This window comes from Lactuca virosa, chromosome 6 (genome assembly GCF_052849685.1).
Source record: "Lactuca virosa cultivar CGN04683 chromosome 6, Lactuca_virosa_CGN04683_v6, whole genome shotgun sequence".
Lineage (NCBI taxonomy): Eukaryota > Viridiplantae > Streptophyta > Magnoliopsida > Asterales > Asteraceae > Lactuca > Lactuca virosa.
Window position 1 is genome coordinate 229,878,300 of NC_136431.1, and position 24,860 is coordinate 229,903,159.

Consider the following 24,860-nt stretch of genomic DNA (forward strand, 5'->3'; position numbering starts at 1 on the left):
AAGTATGTAGCTCTAATGAGTAAAAATTAAAGTATATTATCCAAATTGGCACCAAGAGTAAGATATATTGCTATTCTCTACAATTTTTTTGTTTTTTTTCATTTTCTTTATTTGGTAATTAGCTCATGTATTGAATCTGGTCTTCATCCAAGGGTTTAAGAGCTATAAAAAGTTATACTTCAATATAGATTTGCTCATGTAAGTGGACATCCATTTTTATGATTTTTTATGTAAATTAAATACAAGTTATATCTTGTATAAAATAGGAAAATACATTCAAATGTATTGTATTTGTATGAATTGTATTGGTTTGTATTTAAGTTACTTTTATGAAATAAATTGAGTAAATGCACAATATAATGTTATAACCAACAATGAGTATTGTAATGTTTATTAGTTTTGTGGTTGAATAAAAAATTTCTTATAAATCTAATGTATTAGGGTTATTCTGCATTTTAAGCAGAAAAAACTGGATTTTTATTTTTATTTTTTTACTAATTTAGTGATGGATTTCTGACGGAATGTCCGTCAGTAATGTGGATCATCGGAAATCTGTAGGTGATAAAGTCAATGTAGTCAAAGTGGGCCCCGTCAGTAATCTGTATTTATTTATTTCTGTAGGTATTCCGTCGGTAATTTACCGACGGATAATCCCGTCCGTATTCCGTAATTATTCCATAGTAAATATTTACCCACGAGCGTTTACGTTACGGTCATTTTTCCGTCACAATTCCCTAGGTATCGCCCTATACCTACAGAATACTTAGGGATTGTGTCGTAGATATTATCATATTTTCTAGTGTTATACCTACGGAATACCTAGGGATTGTGGCGTAGGTATTATCATATTTTCTGTGGGTGTTAGAGGTATGTGTTAAAAAGATTATCAATTTAGTAAGCTTTATGAATTTAGTAGTTAATACCAAAAAAGAGCCGGCCGTCCAAAATCATTAGGTCTGATTTTGTTCTTTATGGTCTTTTATTCATAGAACTCAACTCACGTACTCAACTCAACTCGTAATCAGAAACATCAATATAAACTATAGATCTTCACTCTGTCTAGAAAAAGGGACTGAGTCAAACAAACTACATTACGTATGCCGGGAGTTGCATGGACTTTTAGTCAAGTCAAATCTTAATGAGGAGACTCTCTCTCTCTCTCTCTCTCTCTCTCTCTCTCTCTCTCTCTCTCTCTCTCTCTCTCTCTCTCTCTCTCTCTCTCTCTCTCTCTCTCTCTATATATATATATATATATATATATATATATATATATATATATATATATATATATATATATATGAACAAGAATCACATATATAGTCGTCTTTGTCCAGATCAGTTAATCATCAAATACACCCCCAGCCAGTCTTCCTAAAAAAGCTAGGTGTGCAGAAAGGTGAAAGATGAAAATTTCTGTAGCGAATCATGTTGTGTTAGTGTTAGCTTTGACGATGATGTTGATAGTGAATGGTGAAAAACAAGGGAGGCAAGAAATAGGAGTAGGGGCGATTCTTGATATGAATTCCAGCCTCGGAAAGAGCATCCGAATCAGCATGTTGATGGCCATTGAAGATTCTCATGGAGACACTAACAACTCCACCATTATTGTCCCTCACTTTTGGGATTCCAAAAACGATAACATAGATGCTGCCTCAGCTGGTTCGTAACCACTAGTATTAGTATGTTTATGCCAAATATGGTAAATGATTTTCATGCTGATCATGTGTTTTATGTCTCATATACAGCCATAGACCTTCTGAAAAATACTCAAGTTACAGCAATTGTTGGACCCCAACAATCGTCACAGGCACAGTTTGTACTTGATATTGCACAAAGATCGAAGGTTCCCATCATATCTCCAGTAACCAACCCTGATATCTCTCCAATCCGAAACCCCTACTTCATCCGCATAGCACAAGCTTCCTCAACACAAGCACAACCCATTGCAGCTGTAGTCAAATCCTTCGACTGGAAGAAAGTGGTGTTTGTCTACGAAGATACTGATTTTGGAAGAGAACCCATTCCCTATTTATCAGATGCCATGGTAAACATTGGCACTGAGGTTATGTTCCGCACCCTTTTGTCTCCATCCTCATCGGATGATGAGATTCTGCTACAACTTTACAAATTAAAGACCATGCAAACTAGGGTTTTTGTGGTACACATGTTACCGGATCTCGCTTCACGTTTCTTTAAGAAAGCAGACGAAGCTGGAATGATGGCTCAAGGATATGCATGGATAATCACTGATGTTCTCACTTGTTTCTTGCATCATGTGGAACCCCTTGCTTTACATTCTATGCAGGGTGTACTAGGTGTGAAGCCCTATATACCACAAACCAACCAGCTAACCAACTTTGAGAGAAGATGGAAGAGGAGGTTCCATAAAGAATACCCTGACACTGATCATAGAGTTGAGCTTGATATGTTTGGGATATGGACTTATGACTCTATTATTGGACTTGCTACAGCGTTAAAGAGAGTTGACACCGAATTAAGCACTACCTTCAAGCGACCAAGGAATGCCTCGACAGACTTGGATGCCATTGGAACCTCAGAAATGGGACCGAAGTTCCTTTCAATGATCAGAGATATGAGGCATAGAGGGGTGAGTGGCGATTTCCAGGTGGTCAATGGACAACTACAAATACCGGCATACCATATAGTGAATGTGATCGGGAATAAGGGGGAGAAACAAATTGGATTTTGGAGTTCAAGAAATGGAATATCAAATCGAATAATCAACAATGGAAGTACAGATTATACGACTAACAAAGATAACTTAGGAGCCATCATATGGCCTGGAGATACTTCAGAATTCCCTAAAGGCGTATTGGGAATCCCAACAGGTGGCGACATCTTTTTAAGAGTGGGAGTTCCAGCAAACGGTGGGTTCGTTGAGTTTATTGAAGCCGAAATCGATCCTAACACCCAGGAGGTTAAAGCGAGTGGATTTGTCATAGATGTCTTCAAAGCTGTCATAGATGCATTGCCATACACTGTACACTACAACCTCACTCCATACGATGCTCCTGACTACAATGATCTTCTTCATCAAATTGTCCTTGGTGTAAGTAGATGATTGTGCATCGCATGTATGTATACCAACATAAGTTTTTAGTACTTACAATTTCTTCTTTCTTGTTTAAAATTGCACAGAATTTCGATATGGTGGTTGCAGACGTCACCATCAAGTGGAACAGATCACGGACTGTTGATTTCACTCTCGCATACTCAGAGTCTGGGGTATCGATGCTCGTTCCAGCTAAGGTTGATGATGGTAAAAACATTTGGATTTTCATGAGGCCTCTAGAAACGAAGCTGTGGATAACAATCGGAGCACTTTTCATGTACACTGGAGTTGTTGTTTGGGTCATAGAGCACCGTGTAAATAAAGAATTTCGTGGTCCCCCTCATCAACAAATTGGGCTAGTCTTCTGGTTTTCGTTCTCCACTCTTTTTTTCGCACAGAGTAAGTTTCTATTCAATCACACACTGTTGGAAATAAGGCCCTCAACGCTCCCTCACAAACTAAAGAAAACACCCTCTCTTTAATATGTGATAAATATATAGAGAAAGGAATAAGTAACCGTGACTCAAAAACTGCACACACATTCATAAAAACAAAAGGTTATAAATAGCCACCACTCCTAGATAATAGGACACATATTATATTTACCTAGTATACCAACTTTAAGCTACTCTAAACTTATTCAAATATCCTTTATACTCATAGATAATAGGACACATATATTATATTGAGCAAGTATACCAACTTTAAGCTACTCTAAACTTAGTCAACTATCCTTTATTTAAATGGTAAATAAAACAACTTAAAGACCCACACCCATAACCAAATTTAATCATCAAAAATTACCCAACACACACTTAAGTTATATTTCCAAAACATGTCTGTTGTGTCATAGATGCATTAATAAGAAAACAAATTAACATGGGAATACATAAATCTTGCAGAGGAGAAGATGGTATGCAACTTATCTAGATTTGTAGTGATGGTGTGGTTATTTGTGGTTCTGGTGCTGACCTCCAGCTACACAGCAAGCTTCGCGTCCATGTTAACCGTGCAAAAGCTCCAACCAACTGTTACGAATATATATGAACTCATAGCAAGAGGAGAGAACGTAGGATACCAAGATGGTTCCTATGTTAGAGATATGTTAAAGAGCATGGGTTTTCCTAGTAGCAAGTTGAAGAATTACTCAAGCTTTCAAGAGTATGCGGATGCCCTTTCAAATGGAAGTAAAAACAATGGGGTTGCTGCGATCGTTGATGATGTCCCTTATCTCAAGATGTTGATGGCGAAGAACTGTAACAAGTATCTAATGGTGGGTCCGACCTACAAGTCTGCAGGCTTTGGCTTTGTAAGTAGTGATTAACTTAACTTACATTATACACAAATCTTTTTATAGGTAATTAAGTTGATATATGCAGTGAGTTGTTATGAACAGGCATTTCCAAAAGAATCGTGGCTGGTAGATGACTTCTCAAGAGGAATCTTGAAAGTGATAGAAGGACAAATGAGTGCCATATCAAACAAATGGTTTGGAGATGCAGCTCATTGCCCCGACCAAAATGCGGATGTTCAAACCTTTGATAAGCTAACAGTCGCTAGTTTCAAGGGTCTTTTTTGGATCTCGGGTTTGTCATCAACTTATGCGCTTGTCGTCTCTGTGTTTAAGTTCTTGTATGAAAAGAAGGAAATACTAATTTCACAAGAATCATTCTACCGGAAGATGACCTCAATAATACAAAGCTTTGATGAGGAGAAAGATAGAAAGCCGTCTGAAACAGGAACAATACATCCACTGCCAAGTCCAGCAATCAGTGTCGACCAAATTTAAGTTAATATATGTTGCATTTTAATTAGGGTTTCTCTTGTCTAGGCATATAGCTAGCGAGCAAGTATATATTACATTTTACGTTATCTAAGATACACATCTAAGTTTATTTATTTGTCCATTACCTAGTAACGGTTTGCATTGTATTTGTAAGAACCTTAATTACAGTTTATGAGTTTTTTAAAAAAGGCTTATGTGATCTAATTAAGGATCGTTAAAAAAATAGACCGTATTGAGCAACCAATGTCAAACTCTTTAAAGTCCACACGGAAGGTTAATTGTGGAATACTAAAAATACTATGGTTGTGTCAGGGTTGAATCTCGGGCCTCATGTGTGTGGAATTTCACTCATAATTAACCACTAATCTCATCGCGAAGACTCAATTAATCATTACTTAAACAGTTATATGAAATTTGATATTTGGTTTCATTAATTGTAGTAGTAAATTAGGGAAAAATAATGAGGAGCCGTCAAATAATATTAGAAACATAGAATATGCTACTCAAAAAAGTATTTGATATGTGACGTGTTTCTTCAAATTTAAGGGGATCAACAATCCATTGAATTCTATAGAGTTCAATGAATTGCGACATCATCCATTAAACATTTATACAAAAACACTTATAATTTATTCATTAAACACATATTCAATCTTAATCATCATTTTATTCAATCATTCAATGATAATTCAATTCTACTTTATGCCCTCATCCACACTCTATTCGACTTATATTCAATCTTAGTCATTATATTCAACTCTTATACTACTTGCATTGTGAATGCTCTAAGTGGAGAATCACCTCCTATTTGATATCATTTGAAAATATTATAAAATTTATTAATAATTTTGTTAAAACAATTGTCTAATTTTCAGTTTTACTTTACTGATAAAATATTCTACATATAAATCTTAGAATATCAAACAAAAATATATTGACTTAAGCCAAAATCTATATAAAAGAATAACTAATGTTATTGTAGCCCAACAAACTGTTAGGTTCTCTTTAAAATTATACTTCATTTTTTGGTAATTTAAAGACAAAGTCTTTTTAACTCCTAAAAAAAGAGATTCATTTGTAATTGGTGGTTTCTTTGATCATGTGGTTTTCTTCGGTAAAAACGAATTTAAATTAAATTACACCTCAAGTATCTAAGTCAAGGTATCACCATCGTTACCATCAATTCTTTGATCATGGGAACTTGTAAAATAATATGTTAATCATATTATTGATGCCCGTTTGGAAGGAAATACTCCACCACCATCCAATAATCCCACAGAAAATAGATCCAAAGTTGATAATGCTAATACCGGAAATCTATATCACAATGATGGTGATGATGATAGTTAATCCAGCTCTAAAGAAAATAGGGGTTGTTCATTTAAATCATTCATGGCTTGTAAGCCTTAAGAATATAAATAAAGTTATCATCCAAAAATTACAATGTGTTTGATTCGATAGATGGAAAAAATTCTTGAGTAAGAACATCTCTAAGGATGCACAGAGTGGTGTGCAATTTGAAGGAAATTAAGGAGGTGTCAAGGGTACCTCCAAGATAGCGACCCTAGGCGAAAGCTGGTACCACACAAGGGAAGAATAGTACCATATGTCTCACTCTCTCTCTCTCTCTAGATTCTCTCTCTATTCTCTTATGCTTAGGTAATTGTTCTTCATGCATAAATACTTGTACCATATGTTGTTTTGTGTGATTTTAATTGAGTGGTTGAATGAATTAGGAAATATAGGATTTCCATGTATTATGGATTGAAAAATATAGAAGAGGGAGGAAAAGAAAAGTTGATGTGGAGCTGATACGGCACTCCTTCCACCTCAATAGTGATTTTTTCTAAAACTTTTTTACTATTCCAATAAGTTTTTGAAAAACATTCTATTATTGGAGAATAATTTTTTTAATAGGTCACTCCAAACACTTATTCTTCTCTAATCTTTTAAGTTTTCTTCTAACCTTTTTCATATTTCATCCACTGGAGGACCTACATGTATGCCCCTCAGATTATGTAGCGTAGTGAAAAAAATTTGCGAAAAATTTCGGCATAGTTTGTTTTTTCTAGCGTGTTACTCCTAAAATCATGTGTGCTACCTCTAACATTTTGTTCTTGATCCGCTACTAATTTCATCCATACATTTAGTCAATGTTGTAAAACTCGCCGAGTTGGCCGATTACTCCTCCGAGTACTCGCTACTCGGCCATTTACCGAGGCGAGTTATAGAATCCCGAGTACTCCCTGATCGGCCACTTACTGAACTGAACAATGTTGTAAAACTCGGTCAACTCGATTATTAATATGTATAATATACTTAATAATTTATTATTTAACACACACACATGTGATTATTACTGCATATATATCTTAAATTTTCAGTGGTTATTCACAAAGTGAGACCACTATGTGTTTTTCGGTTTTTGCGTATTCACATGTATCTAATTCTGTTATATATTTCAATCAACTTATGATTTTGACATACATAATGTCCCTAAAAATATTTTTACATGAATTACAGAATCCGAGTACTCCCCAAGTACTCGCGAGTACTCCCGAGTACTCGCTACTCGGTAGTCGGTCGAACAGGTAACGAGTAACGAGTTCTACAACCTTGCATTTAGTAATATTTTACTTTGTACCTAGTTATATTTAGATGATAGTTTTTTTATTAGTTATACAATTTATTTAATTAACACAAAAATGAATATATTTTATAAAAAAATTATATTATTTAAAAGTAATTGTCAAAACTTTCAAAATTAAAAAATATCAAAATATAAAATATTAGGTTTATAATATTGTATTGTTTTGTATTTTTATAACTACATATATAAAAAAATATGATTTCGAAAAAAATATCGGACCAAGTTATATTTTAGTAAAATTGTAAATTATATGAGGGGGCAAAATAAAACATGTAACATGGATAAACGATAAGTTACTTAGTTTTAGAAGAAAAAAAACTTATAAAAATGTTAACCATTGGAGATGATATTTAATAAAAGTTTTTGTTATATAAAAATGAGTGGAAATATGATGTGGCAAAAGTAATAGGTTTTTGTGCGGTTAATCATTGGGGATACTCTAAGTGAATGAAAGGAAAAACATGTGGTGTATTTTCTTCTACGTTACTCAATGATGATGCATCTTTGTAGTGGAACAAGTTCTATGAAGCATTGGGAAACAAGACGTAAGTGGAACTAGGAGGAAATTGTTGAGCATTCAAATACAATAAATTTCCTAAACCAGGATGTTGAGAAGTTGTTGGATGATTTTGCTGTTGTGTGAAAGAGGAAAATATATCAGTGGATGAGTACAGTAGGAAATTCAAAGATATGGTTCCTTTTATAGAGATACTTACGTTATTGAGCATTTGAGAACCAATAGGTAGGCAAATGGCCTTCCAGTAGAGTATGAACTTGAGGTTAAACGTGCTCTTAATTTAGATAAAGTGATATTCTCTGCTCGAAATGTTGAAGATATGGTAAAGAGGCGTGCTAAGAAGAGAAACGTTTAGGGAGAAAAGGAACTTTTATGACAATACAAGCTCTAACAATAAGGGTTGATACTCTATTCGAGAAAAGGAAGTAATAAAAGGTGTGATAAATTTGGGAAGGAACATAAGGGGGAATGTAATATGAATAATATGTAGTGTTTCAAATGTGCACAATTCGGGCATAAAGCTAAGGAGTAAAAAATGAAATACATACAAGATATTGAATGTTACTCATGCCATGAAAAGGGCCATTATAGTTCTGCTTGTCCAAAAATGGGAATGAGACCTTAGTATCCATGGTGAATAAGAAGATGGGGCCCTGAAAGGTGAAAGGGTGTGCATTTCAACTCACGACGCAAGAGGCAAATGAGGCACATAATGGCGTTTCAAGTACTCTAATTATCAATTTCTTACTTACACATAAATTATTTAATTCAGGTTCTACTTACTCTTTAGTATCTCATGAATTTGTGGCAAGATAAGTGTGACATTGTAATTGTTAGAAGATGTGTATGTTATAGAAGTTGCTAATGGAGAGTTTGCTATCGTCCTTCACATGTACAAAAATTGTAGTCTTAAAATCAACAGGAAATTGTTCAAAGGTAATATTTTACCGATAGGAATCAAGGGATTCGATGTGGTTATATGAATGGATTGGCTAGAAGCCAATTAAGAAAAAACCATTTCCTGAAGTATTCCTGATGAATAGCCAAGTATGCCACCTAAAATGCAAGTCGAGTTCAAAATTGATCTTGTTCCAGATGCGACACCAATTGCTCGCGCACCATACCATTTAGCTCCCATGGAAATGCATGACTTGATGTCTTAAGTCCAAGAGCTTCTCTATAAATTCTTTATTAGGCATAGATCTTCTTCGTGGGGTGCACATGTACTATTTTTTAAAAAAGAAAGATGGTTTGATGTGAATGTGCACAGATTATCACGAGCTCAACAAGATAACCATTAAAAACTATTACCCTTTACCGAGAATAGATGACGTATTTGATCAAATACAAGGCACTTATTTCTTTTTAAAAAAATTTGATTTACGCTCCGTGTAATGTCCCAAAAATTCATAGTAAAATTTTCATTTTTAACACAGTAAATCATACAAACAATTTGTTCCAAAACCGATCAAAGTGAATATATTATTTAAACATCGGAATAATATCATTAATTACCAATGCAGAAAACTCTGGGAGATGTTGTGTAATCACGTCAGGCTCTTCCCTTTCGAACCGGAAGTACCTGAAACCGTAAGCACAAAGCTTAGTGAGTTCCCAAAATACCACATATCATACGTACAATAGAGATTGTTATGTGCCGAGCATAGTCTTTTCATTATTCCATGAGTCGTATCATGGTCTTTACTTGCCAGGATGGGGGCCAAAACCCTGGGTCTTATAGACAAGTTCCAAGAGCCACCTCATGGTCTTCCATGCAAGTATCACAAAGACAACTAGCATACTACATATAACTGTCAGGGTCTGAACCCTGGTCTTGCATGCAAATTGTCGGGAGCCACCTCCAGCTCTTTCATATAAATGTCAAGGGCTACCCCTGGTCTTCCTATATAACATAAACCATTGGGACAACATTGATGCCTTCGACCCCCGAGTATAGTGAGGAGACTCACCTGAATCACGACGCTGACAAAAACCTCGCGTAACGTCACATTGATCACAACCAACAGCTCTCTCTCTCTCTCTCTCTCTCTCTCTCTACCAATCCACACAAGGCAAACCCTAAGTCTACCTTCTAAAAATAGAGATTGACCAAAAAGTTAACCCATGCCAAAAGTCAACGGCCAACGTTGACTTTAGTCAACTGCCACGTCGTGGCCACCTATCACCACGTCGTGGCCCTTCAGCAATAGTCCATCGCGTTATTCCTTATCGCCACGTCGTAGCAACCTGGTGCCACGCTGTGGGCACTGATTCTTCAGTAGCTTAATGGATGAAGCTGCCTCCCTCGATCCTAATGGCTCTAAAGTTCATATTTGGTCCATACTACTATCTAAATGCATAAAGTTTCCAACTTTATCCATTAAGACACCCAAAGATATCAAGATCTCAAACCATATGTCCAAATAAAGCCAAAATCCATGATGTCTTAATCATTAAGCCCTTAATTCGAAAAGGTCCTTAACCCAATTACTCTAGAAGGGTTTCTAATACCAGATCTATCATAAAGGTGGAAGCTTTATATACATGCATGTCCAATACATGTCTAAGATCCATCTTAGGTCAAAATATGAACCCTAAAGGCCAAAACTTAAGCAAATGATAAGACCTTCAATCAAAGACTATATCCATAACATATAATGCTATTGGGACTCAGGAGAGTCATAAAGTTGCCAACTTTATGACTTCCTTCCCTCCAAACTTGCTCAAACATGAGAAACATGGGACAATGTTCAAGATCCAACCACAAAAAGCCATAAAGTTTGAGCCTTTGATACTTACAAAGGTCCAAAAATAATGAGAGATATTGATGGTGTTGCTTCCTTGAAAAATCCAACAATTGATAACCTTCTTCTCTTCTCCTCCAAGCTAAGAAAGCTTCAAAAATCTCAAGAATCAAACAAGGGATGGAGGCTAGGTTTTTCTGAGGTGAAAGAGGGCTTGGACTTTGATAATGAACCCTAAAATGGGTTTAGAGAGATTTAAATACGAATGGATCCCTAAAAGAATGATGAGATTGGGCCAGAACAGCTACCACGTTGTGGCTTTCCTTGGCCATGTCGTGGTGGCTCAATACAATACGCGTGCCACTTATTCAATGCCACGTCGTGGGCATCCTTGCTCCATGCCGTGACATAGAGTTTTTCCCAGAACCTCCATCTTTAGCCCTAGAGAATAAAAAATAAACCATACTGGAACACGACTGTTACACTCCGATCATCACCAAGCACATGTGAAAGATAGAGATATAGAGAAGATGACATTTCTAACATGTTACATACATTATGAGTGTTTGATGATTCCATTTGTCCTTATTAATGCTCTGACTATATTCATGGACTTGATGAATCGTGTTTGTAAGCCCTTCCTTGACAAATCCATAATTATTTTTATTTATGACATTGTTATATATTCCAAAAGTGAAAAGGACAATGACATCTGAAAGAGATGCATTGGAAGTCTTTGAGGTGGGAAAAGTTGTACGTAAAATTGCAAAGTGCAAATTTTGGTTACGAGAAGTCAAATTTCTTGGACAAATTGTATCACAAGGGATCAAGGTGGACCTGACAAATATTTAAGCAGTTATGAAGTGGGAGCCTCCAAAGACTCAAATGGAAGTAAGAAGATTTCTTGTACTATTTCTCTTTATTTAGAGCTTATTTTAATGTATTGGACGAACTAGAAAGTTTTACAAGTAACTTCTTTTGAGTAGGGGCGATAAAGGAGAAAGATATCATGGGTGGCATGGAATTAGTTGTTAGAAAGGAAGGATAAAGGGCTCTTGGAGTTGGAAGTGTAAAGGGAATGAATCTTGTGTTAATAGGAAATGGTGGTGTAGATTTATTAATGACCAGTTATCACCCTGGAAAATGTAAATGAGTCACTCTATGGACCCGAAGGAATTTTAGGGGTAACATCTTCAAAAACCAAAGCTCCAGTGTGCATGATTCGATTTCAAAAGTGGATCATGACCTACTTCTCTAAGTCTGAGCATGATTGAACTTGAAGATTGGTGCCGGAAAGTTTATAATGTTCTGGACGGATACTTGCTTAGGAGGGTCATCATTTGCATCCTGATTTCTAGGATTATTTGCGCTAGAAACAAACAACAACTACTTTGTGAATCAAAGGGTGAGAACGGGAGAAGGGGAAATGGTATTCTTCTAGGAATGGAATTTAGGACCTTTAAGTAAGAGAACCATCGAGGAATTAGAAAAATTAATTGAACTATGTAAAAGTTTGTAACTTAATGGGAAAAGAGAGAAATACGAGTGGGCATTGGAAGCAAAGAAAGAATTTATGGTTAAGTCACTAAGACATTTTATCGATGACATAATTCTCCCATCCAGAAATGTGATGTGGAATGGAAAAAATTAGTCCATGGAAAACTTAATGTCTTATTTCGGAGAACAATCCAAAACTAACTGAAAACAACTTCAAATATGAAGAAACTTAGCATAAAAATAAATGATAACCGATTCATTTTAAGCAAACAAAGTGAAGAATCAGTAGAGCATATTTTACTAAATGCATAATATTGAGCCAAATCTGGTTGGAAATCTCCATGTGATGGTTGATTCTTCCTGAAAATCCAAACTCCATTAAACATTTATTCACAGTCTCATCATTGTTCACTAATAAATCTCATATAATAAAAATTAAGAAAGTAACTGAATCAGTTATCATGGTGTGTGTATGGGAAATATGGAAGGTATTCCCAAAGAAGTCAGAATCTAACACCATGATTGATAATGACATATAATCACAAAGCTTTATTTAGGTAAATCATATGATACACAAAGGGCCAACTATGAATTGGGTTAACAGGGTTTGTAAGCCACTGTCTGAATGCTTAAACTAAATAATAATTTCAAGGTGGAATGAGGACTTCAAATCAGGGACTTGTTTTGGGGGTTTCTATAATAGAGGTGTCTCATAGATGTTTTATAGTGATCATTGTGTTTTTTGAGGTGGTGGTTTCTTTATACCATCTTATTAAATTCATGGGTGGTAACTATTAAATTGATGGCTCGAAACAATTGATCGCATAACAATCAAGTTGGATACTTGACAATCTTTTTGAATTAATGGAACACACTTTTGTTCCATATTTTCATTTAACAAAAATCAAATATGGCATGGTCTTCATGCTCTATGTTTAAATTTATTATCTTCATAAGTTAACAAAAGTGTTACCTAATCTTCTTGGGATCCACCTACCTATTATATAGGCCTAATGAGAGTTGATTTTCATTTCATTAAAATCAAATCTTGTTTGAATTGATTGTCTCTTTTCTCCCTTGTTAACATAAATGTGACGTAACCTCATTGGGTTCCCCTCTACCTATTTAATGGGCCTAGGGGAGTTGATTTTCATTTCATGAAAACCAAATATTGTTTAAATTGTCTGACTCTTTTCTCACTTGTTAACACAAGTGTGACTTAATCTGCTTTGGTTCCCTTCCGCCTATTTACCAAGCATGATGGATCTCATGAAAATGAAATATTGCAGGTTCTCTATTTTGAGTTAACAGTCTATTTTCACTAGTTAACTCAAGTGTGACTCAAAGAGTAGTTTATAACAATGGTATACTTTACTTCAATCTAAATATTAAGTCAAAGTTGTGGATTTATGGTAAAGATTGCTTTGGAGTGGAGCATTTATTTTGATTAAATTGGGATCTTAGAATAATGATACTCAATATAGTGGCTACACATCCAAACAAGGAAGGATTTCAGGGGGAAAATAAGCAAATTTCAAGTTCAAATTTGGAACCCAAGGAAATTGACAGATTGAGGTTGGGCGAAGTATATTGGAGTCTAGACCCGAAGGATTATAAATACCAAATAATCATACATTTTATTGATGATATTGATTCATTAACCCGTTTTGGACATGGTATGTACCCGTTAACTCTTCAATGTACATTGTTCTATGTGGTCCCTAGTTCAATGATGATGGCCCTATATGAGGTGATGCATAACTATTGTTATGAGTGATTCGAAATGAAATTTAAGCAAGCATTATGTTTAGAAGTGTTTTGGTGTTCAATCGATTATCCCTTATTGATGTTGTTATTACATCATGTGATGTAGAAGGTGTTGGTGATTTTGTTGATTTTTTTGAACTTGTTACATATAGAAGGCCTGGAAGATTACAAATAATGTCCCATTTCTACTTGATATTTCAGTCTATACACACATATTTTCTACGATATCTTAATATTTTTAGTTATATGTTGGTATTAAATCGAGATATATGAAACTTATTAAGTAGAAATTTTGTTTTGTAGTTGAGAAGACACTTTTGGATGAAAAGTAGCAAAATGTTGTGTTGGATCTAGATTGTTGGACTAGAATCGAAGAAGAAAAATTAATTTTTGTAATTTAGAGTATGTGAGATGTGAACCTTGATTACGCAATGCATCGAAGCTAAAGAATACGAATACAATACACACTTGTTGTGTTGGCTTACTTGTGGGATACACAAAGATCTTGATTACACGAAACATTCTTCTAACTTACGCAGCACATTTTACATCGGTTATGAAAACTATATATGTGTTATCTCTTACCCTAATGAGTATGCAACAAGTTATAGTTGCAGTTTGACAACTAGAGAGCCTTTAGAGATGATTTGAAGACTAAAGATCACCAGTAGAGCGAGATTGGGAAGAACTGATAGTTATGGAATCATTAAGTTTGCTTTTGCTTATTATGTTTATCAACGTTTTTATTGTTTTTGTTTGTGGTCTATCTGAGATTATGGCTAATAACCCTTTACTTTAGCTTAGAGTATATGAACCTCTAGATTATGTGTTTTTACATAGTTTTGATGATCATTCTATCCATGTTTACTTGAATCATATTATTTTTATGAATCTTAAGACTATATGACTAGTGTTTGACCAAACTCTAGGGTTAATTAGTAATGTAATTAACTTTAATGTGTGATTTTGCATGTGATTATCATTCATGTGTAATTAATTGATTTTCCTCGAGATAAATAAAAGATCAAGTCTTTCATAATACGTTCAAAGCTGATTTTTAGGACAATTAATTCACTTGATCACTCAATTAAAAGACCATGAAATCATAGGAATAGTAACTGGACCATGAAAACTAATCAACCTAGGAATCGGTAAACAAAGAAATTTAATCCATTGAACTTTTAGAGAAATCAACCATAATTTACAGGTAAACTGTGTCTAAGTAAAAGCACTTTCTTTATCTTGCTCTAAATCGTTATTTATTCTTGTTTGCTTAGTTCCTTGACTCTTTCTTTGTGATTTACTTGCTTAAGTTTCTGTTTAAAGTGATCTAAAATTAAAATGAAAAAGTCCCTCTTTAAATATTTTTTTATTTAGTTTGGTTAATAGTAAATATTTTGAATCAAAGCATACTCATTCTACTAGTGTTCGACAATCTAGTCTTACCATAGCTATATTGTTATACGATTAGGTATACCTGCCTAGTTGTGTAACAGTCCATGGTTAGGAATAAACATTTTTATAAATCTAAACTACTATATAATATACACATCACTGCTACAGTCTTCATGTTGTTGATGCTAAAAATGGATCACTTCAGCTGATTTGTTGAATTGCTCATATAATGAAGTAGTTTGTCATAAGTAATTAGTGTAATATAACATATATATGCTTGGTGTAGATTCACTTCTAGTTGTTTTTTACAGGAAGGTTACGTCAAACAAATGTATAAAAACTAAGCTAGTAAGAAACTAGAAAGAAAGTGTTATAGAATCGATACATAGCAAAATAAGAAACAACATTAATACATCAATCTAACCAATTTATAGTACTCCTTCCTCCCGATGCTTTATTTAGTTGTAAGAAAGCAATTGAAAGTCGTATGTTGTAAAATCCCAATTTTTACCACAAAATTTTTCATTTTTAGTATACCAAGTCAATAAAATCCCAGGTAAAACACTTAAAATAGTGAAATTGGGGTCGTCACCCTAGTCACATGAGACTGTTGGTGTAGTGTTAATAAAATCAAGTTAATAAAATCCCAGGAAAATATATGCGCACGTCGCGTGTGATCATCTTGGCTCCAACCAAAGAAGACCGCGTCTCACTTCCCTAATTTGCCATATCACTCACAATCTACTTAAATCTGGTGTTAGGTGTGTGATGAGAATAGGCACGCACCTCGTGCGCACGAAAAGATTTTGTAAAAATCATAACTTCTTCGTGCAAGCTCCAATATAAGCCCTATTTATATCTATGTGATGATCTCAATGGGTACTACAACTCTCCTTTAGGTTGCTTTAGCTAGTTTTGACTTTCATTTTTGTCTCTGACGGGGGTAAAAATAAATGATTTTACAAAAATCATATCTCTCTTATACGGATCCCGTTTTCGACACTCTTTGTCCTAAAGTTTTTATCTTAAGGAGTACTGCAAATCTCCTTTTTGCAATTTTAGTCAAAACTCAACCAATCTCTAAGTACTGTTTTGACGTAATTAATTTTAATTACGTGGTTGATTTCTATTTTTATAAGATCCATAACTCTTTCCTTTTGAGTTGGATTTTTATGAATCTTATATCCTTGGGATCAAGTTAACGAGTACTTTCCAAGTATGTTAACCAGCTTAGAAAACGGTACAACTTTTTGGAGGTTTATTTTTGAGTCTAATAGTCGTTTTTATCAATAAATGTAACGGTACCTTTGATTTTTATTATCTCAAAATCAAATATTACAATACTAAGCTATTATATCTATTTTTCCTATTCATTCCTAATGGTGATCAGTGACGGAAACCTCTCGGTTGTCACATTCTCCCCCTGTTTAGGAAATTTCGTCCTGAAATTTTATCTTATCGTCAGGCTTCCTTCGAACAAGTGAGGGTACTTGTCCTTCATTTGGTCCTATCGTTCTCATGTGTACTCTAGTCCTCGCTTAGAGTTCCACCATACCTTGACAATGGAAATCCGACTCTGCTTGAGTCATTTGACCTCTATGTCCTTGATTTCGATTGGCTCTTCGATGAAGTTCAATTTAGGGTTAATCTAAATTTCATCAAGTGGAATGACAAGCGTATCATCGGAAAGGCACTTTTTAAGATTAGACACATGGAAGACGTCATGCACGTTATTAAGATCTTGGGGTAACTTAAGTCGATAGGCAACTAGACCTATCATTTCAAGAATTTCGAATGGTCCTATGTACCTTGGATTTAGTTTTCCCTGCTTTTCGAATCTTATAACTCCTTTCCTAGAAGATACTTTGAGCATCACATTATCTCCAACTTGGAACTCTTGGGGTTTATGCCTTAGATCAACATAGCTCTAATGATGGTCACGTGATGCCTTCATGCGCTCTCGTATCTACACTATCTTTTCAATCGTCTCGTGGATAATCTATGGGTATGTTCGTAGGCTATCCCCTGCGAATTTCTTGGCCAGTTGGGTATCGCCAACTTCTGCCCAACAAATAGGAGATCGACATTTTTGGTCGTATAGCGCTTCAAACGGTGTTGTTTTAATGCTCGTGTGATAGCTATTATTGTATAAGAACGCAACTAGAGGAAGGTGAGTATCCTATGCACTTCTAAAATCTATCACACATGCTCTAAGCATGTATTCCAGCGTTTGGATGGTCCTTTCACTTTGGCCATCGGTTTGAGGATGGTATGTTGTACTCATATCCAGGCGAGTACCAAGGGACTTTTGCAAACTCTTCCAAAAGCGAGAGGTAAATCTACTATCTTTGTCAGAGATAATAGATGAGGGTACCCCGTTCAATCTGACAATCTCTCTAAGGTACGTCTTGGTCAGCTTCTCCATCGTATCAGTTTCTTTTATTCGTATGAAGTGAGCAGACTTGGTTAATCTATCGACAACTACCCAAATAGTGTCATAACCAGCGGTAGTCTTTGGTAATTTGGTAACCAATTCCATTTTGATCTGCTTCCACTTCCATTCAGAAATCTTTGGTTATTGCAACAATCTTGAGGGTCGTTTATGTTCTGCTTTGACCTTAGAACATGTTAGGCATTTACTTATGTAGGTCACAATCCAAACCTTGATGTTTGGGCACCAATAAAGGCATTTTAGGATGCCCTAGGATGGATAGAATATCTAGTCCTATGGGCCTCATCTAGAACTAGTTCTTTGACGTCTCCAAATTTCGGAACCCATACTCGGTTCATGAAATATCCCGTTCCATCATGCTTAATCTCGAGTTGTCTTTCCATTCCCCTGAGTCCTTCTTCTTTAATGTTTTCTTCCGGTAAATCCTCGAGTTGAGCACTTCTAACCTGCGAGATTAGGTTAGACTGAATAGTCATCGTAAGTGCTTTAACTTTACGGGGTTTAACTCGTTCTTTACGGATCAAGGCGTTAGCTACAACGTTAGCCTTTCCTAGGTGATAACGAATCTCACAATCATAGTCATTTAGCAACTCTAACCATCTTCTTTGTCTTATGTTGAGCTCTTTCTGATCGAAGATGTGTTGCAGACTCTTGTGGTCCGTGTAGACTATACACTTTGTTCCATAAAGGTAATGACGCCAAATCTTTAGGGAAAAACTACTACTCCCAACTCTAAGTCGTGGGTGGTGTATTTGTTCTCATGCACCTTGAGTTGTTTTGAGGTGTAAGCTATGACCTTTTCCTTTTTCATTAATACACATCCTAACCCTTCATGTGAAGCATCACAATATACTACAAATTCATCAGTACCTTCTAGAAGGGATAGTATCAGTGCGCTACATAACATTTCCTTCAGCTTTTTGAAAGTTATTTCATGTTGGTCTCCCCAAACGAACTTTATTTCTTTTTAGGTTAATGTTGTGATGTTTTTGGCTATGCGAAAGAAATTTTCTACAAATCTCCGGTAATAGCCATCCAGTCCCAAAAATTGACGAACCTCTATTGGGTTCTTGGGTGCTTCCCAATTCTTTACCGCTTCGATCTTGGAAGGGTCGACATGAATACCTCTACTGCTTACCACATGCCTAAGAAAGTGTACTTCTCTTATCCAAAATTCGCACTTAGAGAATTTTGCATACAACTTTTCTTTTCTTAAAAGCTCTAGGAGCACTCGAAGTTGTTACCCATGCTCTTCCTTGGTTTGTAAGTAGACCAGAATATCGTCGATGAATACAATCATGATTTTTTCCAAGTAGGGCTTGCACACACGATTCATGAGATCAATAAAAACAGCTGGGGCGTTAGTCAATCCAAAGGGCATGACCAAAAACTTATAATGATCATATCGCATTCTGAAAGCAGTCTTTGGAATGTCCTCTTCCATGACTCGAAGTTGATGATATCCAAATTTCAGGTCGATCTTAGAGAAATAACTAGATCCTTGCAGTTGATTGAAGATATCATCTATTTGGGGTAGTGGATATCTATTCTTAATGGTCAACTTATTTAGCTCACTATAGTCAATGCACATCCGGAAAGATCCATCCTTCTTCTTGACAAATAGAATGGGTGCTCCCCAAGGTGAGAAGCTTGGTCTAATAAAAACCATTGTCAAGAAGTTCTTGTAGTTGGCTGGAGAGTTCTTGCATCTCCGATGGTGCCAAGCTATAAGGAGACTTTGCTACTGGGGCAGCTCCTAGAATTAGATCGATCTGAAACTCTACTTTTCGAGCTAGCGGCAGACCTGGTAGATCTTCAGGGAATACATCAGGGTAATCGCACGCCTGAGGTACTTCCTTGATCTTTTTCTTCTTATTGTCTTTCCTATCGAAAATATGAGCTAAGAAGGCGTAATACTTTTTCTGCAAGTATTTTATGGCGTTCATGCAGGAGATGATCCTAATAATTCTATCGGGTTTATCACCGTAGATGATTAAGGGTTCTTCGTTTGGTAGGGGTATACTTAATACTTTCTCAAAGCATAATACTTCGACATGGTTAGAGGATAACCAATCAATACCGATGATGACGTCGAAACTTCCAATGAACATTGGCATAAGGACGACGAGCAAGGTATGATTATCTAACATTCAAGTACAGTTCCTAAGTATCTCTTGAGTACTACTAACTTGGTCATTATCCATTTCTACTCTATAGTCTTCCCCAAGTTTACTAGATGGGTGGTCTAATAATTTCCTAAATTTAGGAGTAATATAGCTTTATCGGCACCGGTATCAAAAAGTATATTTGCATATAAATTATTGATTAGGAACGTACTCATAACTACCGTTGGATCTTGGACTGATTCTCTGGTTCCTATAAAAATGCTATACTCCCAACATTACTTCCTTGTCCCTTCAGTTTTGAACAATCCTTCCTGATGTGTCCCACTTCTTTACACTCATAGCATGCTCGGCTTTCTGTTGTTGCGGTTCCTCAATTGGGTGGGGTTTTGCATCTGTTGGCATGATGACCTTTCTTGCCACAGTTGGTGAAAATCTAACATGCTCCATTGTGACGAAACCCACACTCATTGCATCTTGGGGTACTTCCAGAGGTAGTCCCTGTTGAGGTTGTCGTAACCGCAAATGCCTGAATCACTTCCCGCTTCTTTTCTGTTGGTTGCCTAGCCTTCCCTTTGGACTCTTTTCCAAACTTCTTTTTTCTACCCTCCACCCTCGGAATGTCAGCCTTATGGACCATCGTACCACGACGTATCTCTTGATTGGTCAGACTAAAGGCTAGTCTTTTGGCGCTGTCGAAGGTGGTTGACTTTAAGGCGGTGACTAAACCTTGGAGAGGCTGAGGCAAACGCCAAATATACCTCTCTATCTTCTTATATTCCAGGGTGAGCATACCAGGACATAAGGTGGCAAGGTCATTGAAACGGCTGGTATAGGTGGCAACATCACCTTCTTGCATCGTCAGATTCCACAGCTTCTGCTCCAGCTTCTGCATCTCCTCGCTTGGACAGTACTCCTCAATCATAAGCTACTTTAACTCACTCCAAGACATGGTATTTAATACATTAATTCCTATGGTCTTCATGTAACTGGTCTACCAGCTTATGGTTGCGTCTGCCAGGGTGCAGGCGGCGAACTTAACTTTACAGTCCTCCGGACAAAAGCTTATCTCAAAAACAGACTCCATCTTTTCTATCCACCTAGTCAAACCAACTATGCCTTCGTTTTCCCTCCCTCAAACCCAAAAAAACATAGCTCCTAGCTTTCCTTGGCTAGAACTATCTACCATAAGCCAAAACAAAGTATCATCCAAGCCACTATCTGTGCTAACTGGTGCTGACTGCAACTGATTATAGCCTCTATAGTGGTTTCACCTATCTCTAACACCGTCAATCTCAACTCCAACTCCCTCACACGTTGCTCTAGACTCTCAATCACGATCTGTTGATACTTTATTAGAGAATGAGTCTCCTCCAGATGATCATATGCGTGGAGGATCCTCATCCCGTCTATATCTCTCCCCTGATCTAAATCTCTAACTCTACCAGCTAATGATCTGATCTCCCTTCTCAGTGATTCATGATCCTTTTCCACCTGATATATACGATCCTCGTGTCGTGCTACTCGCGAGATTAACACTAAGATAGCTTTATCCATGGGATCCTCTAGAATGGGATTGCGCCTAGGTGTCTGGGAGGACTCTCCGACCTCATAAAACCCAATACTCTTCTACCTGATCCACTCGTTCACCTGTGGAGTCCATTTGTGGGTGGGGCAAGGTTTCTTTGATGGTATCAGGGATGATGGCGGTGAGGTTGCTTTCTTGTGGGATGGGATGGGAATGGACTTTATTAGGGTAGTTATAGTCTTGAGTCCCTAAGCATGAATATTAAGAGAGGATGGGGGAAGTGGAGCAACAATCTTTGGGGATGACTCCGACTCAGTAGGTTTCTCCTCCTGAGTCTCCTTACGATCCTGGTGGGAAGATGAACCTGGGTAGGGTAAACTATCTGCGGGTACTCCACCAATCTCTTCGCCAGACTATTTCTCCTCCTTTTTGGGCTCTTCCTCATCTTCAAATGGTTCATCATCATCTGATATTTCAATAGGTGGTAGGGGCACTGTCGGATCGTAATCACTCTCTTCTTCAGGCATGTGTGGTACCACTTTATCTTTTTTCGGGTAATATTGCAACACCAAGTCCCATATATCCTCCATATCGCTCCGATATCCTGTATAAAACATCAAACAGGAAGATGTATGTGAGAAATAATATATATACATATAGTTTCCTGTTATAAGTATATATATATATATATATATATATATATATATATATATATATATATATATATATATATATATATATATATATATATATATAGAGAGAGAGAGAGAGTAGATAGTATCGTATCTTAGGTAACTTTCCATATTGGAGGTATGTCGTATGCCTGTCTCTATTCCAGATATCCTCAAGGTATACCATTCCGCTAAGTGTCGAATCCTCTTGCACTAGGTCTTGATCTAAGGCTCTAGTCTTCAAGAAGTCAATCTATGCTATAGATCTGAAGATCCTCTAGTCGTAGGCCTCGTCCTAATCTATTAACTAAGATTACTAAGCTACTCATCCATAAATCCTCAAGTGTTTAGATTTTCAACTACATCATCCATGTAATGCTCTGTTCTGAATTGTTTCTCATTTGGAGGAGAGTGATGTAATTTGGACGACTCGGGTATTCGGTTTGTGTTTTGGAGCCAAGGGGTATTTCGGTAAAGTGTCATTTCGGGTTTTATGGAATTGGATTCTTATTCAGGAAACTTTATGACAGATATGAGTTGATTAAAACGTAGAGCTTCTCTTTACCTTTTTGTGGATATAAGGATCGTCGGAATCGGATTTATAACGATGAACTTATGGCCTTCGGGGTGTTTTAGGGTTTAAGAGGAAAACCTAGTATGCGGGGCATACATAGGGAGTACGCGGGGCGTACTAGTGTGATGTGTAGTACGCGAGGCATAATTTGGTGTACGCTTAGCGTACTGCGAATGATGGATCAGGAGTGCGAGGCCTCGTACGCTGGGCATACGAGGATTATGCGGGGCGTACGAGGAGTAGTGGAAACCCTAATTTTTAAGTGTGTGTACCCTATTTAAGCATGTTAAGTCTTAGGGTGTAGGGTTCAAAGTATTCCATGGATTATGACAATGGGCCCCCTTGATGATGTGTAGGTTAATAGGCTCAAGACTTCTTTTATTCCCTATAAATAGTCATGTAATATTCATTATTAGGGTTAAGAGTGAGGCAAGATGTAGCTGCCAATCATAATGAGATTTCTTAAGTAGAATACATTTACTTTAATCTTTTCTTATAGTGTAATTTCCTCATGTTATTGAATAAAATATTTTGTTCATCAATCACATCTTCATTTTTGTGTTCGTTCTTATATTCCGCGTTATCATCATCAAATCGTTCTTGAGGTTTGACCCAACAAGTGGTATCAAATCATTCTTCGTCCAATAGCGAGTATTCTCTTGCGTCTCACAAAGCTCTAATCGAGACTTTACCAAAGGAGCATGCCAAGAATCTTGTTAACTGCACCAAAGTAGTTGAGAATTTCGAGAAAACTGTTCGTGAAACGACCGAAAAAGTCGAAAAGCTACTTGTTGATGTTACAAAGTTTATGGAAGAATTCCGAACCTCTTCGGATCAGAACATGGCCGCAGCAAATAAAGTCATCACCAGCCTTGGAACAATCCTTCAACTTGAAAAGGAAGCTCTTTCTAAAGTTCCTTCCGCCCTCAAGGTTGACAATGCTGAGATGATTGCCTCCATCGTTTCCAAGATTGAGAAGCTACAAGAGGATCTTAAAGCTGAAAACAACATCATGGATTAGATGGTTGTCAAAACTGAAAAGGTGAAGGTCCTTTTGTAAGGTCCTGAAATGGATCTTACCAGTGATCAAATAGCAAACACAATCAATAACAATAAAGAACAAGTAGAAACAAGAATGATAACAAGCTTGCACACGCTTTCTATTAGGAATAACATCTGGTACAACTTGTGGTAATAGCAGCCGTGAACTCTGTGGCATCAACAACTGACAAACGACCTAGCACACCTCTATATATACTGGACCTAGGCCGGCCTTGGGTTTACGGACGTAAACTCATTGTCGGGCCGTAAACTACACACAAACTACTAAAAGCTATAAATTGACTCAAAAGAACCTATTACATAAAAAGCCTAGACCAAACCACTAATTAGTCCCTTCTATTGTAAGGTCCTGAAACGGATCTTACCAGTGATCAAATAGCAAACACAATCAATAACAATAAAGAACAAGTAGAAACAAGAATGATAACAAGCTTGCACACGCTTTCTATTAGGAATAACGTCTGGTACAACTTGTGGTAATAGCAGCCGTGAACTCTGTGGCATCAACAACTGACAAACGACCTAGCACACCTCTATATATACTGAACCTGGGCCGGCCTTGGGTTTACGGCCGTAAACTAGCTTACGGCCGTAAACTCATTGTCGGGCCGTAAACTACACACAAACTACTAAAAGCTATAAATTGACTCAAAAGAACCTATTACATAAAAAGCCTAGACCAAACCACTAATTAGTCCCTTCAATCTCCCCCTTGGTTTGGTGCTAGCTTGAAGTCAATCTTTGTCCACGATCATCACATCATCCAGCCCCATAACTCCATTCCACATCCGCTTGTTTATAATCTCAGCAACCATAGTGGTGTATTCTTTCGCGGCAGACTCAAATATCTCCTCAGCAACCTGGATCTGAAAATGACTCAAATGATGAATGTCCCATTTTCTAAACTGGAGCAAATCCCTTCTATCATACAAACGAATGCAATCCTCCTTAAGTTTGATGACAGCAGATGCTATGGTTTCATCAAATACCCAGTAGAGCATAGAGCTTAAGGATCCATCCG

General features: G+C 36.6%; 1 protein-coding gene across 1 annotated transcript; it reads left to right on the top strand.

Moving 5' to 3' along the window:
- The first annotated feature begins 1,696 nt into the window (after positions 1-1,696).
- Positions 1,697-5,027, top strand: LOC145122359 (glutamate receptor 2.7-like). Its single transcript, XM_079057970.1, has 4 exons — positions 1,697-3,070; positions 3,160-3,472; positions 3,976-4,382; positions 4,470-5,027. Exons 1-4 carry the CDS (start codon positions 1,697-1,699, stop codon positions 4,860-4,862), a joined length of 2,487 nt encoding a protein of 828 aa, XP_078914096.1. The 3' UTR covers positions 4,863-5,027.
- Positions 5,028-24,860: the final 19,833 nt, after the last annotated feature.

What these genes read in the sequence shown, in the direction of transcription:
- LOC145122359 (XM_079057970.1), top strand. Translation starts at nt 1,697, where the DNA reads ATGGTAAATGATTTTCATGCTGATCATGTGTTTTATGTCTCATATACA. An exon ending in TTCATCAAATTGTCCTTGGT is followed by an intron (nt 3,071 to 3,159) that starts GTAAGTAGATGA and finishes AAAATTGCACAG; the next exon opens with AATTTCGATATGGTGGTTGC. An exon ending in AGTCTGCAGGCTTTGGCTTT is followed by an intron (nt 4,383 to 4,469) that starts GTAAGTAGTGAT and finishes TGTTATGAACAG; the next exon opens with GCATTTCCAAAAGAATCGTG.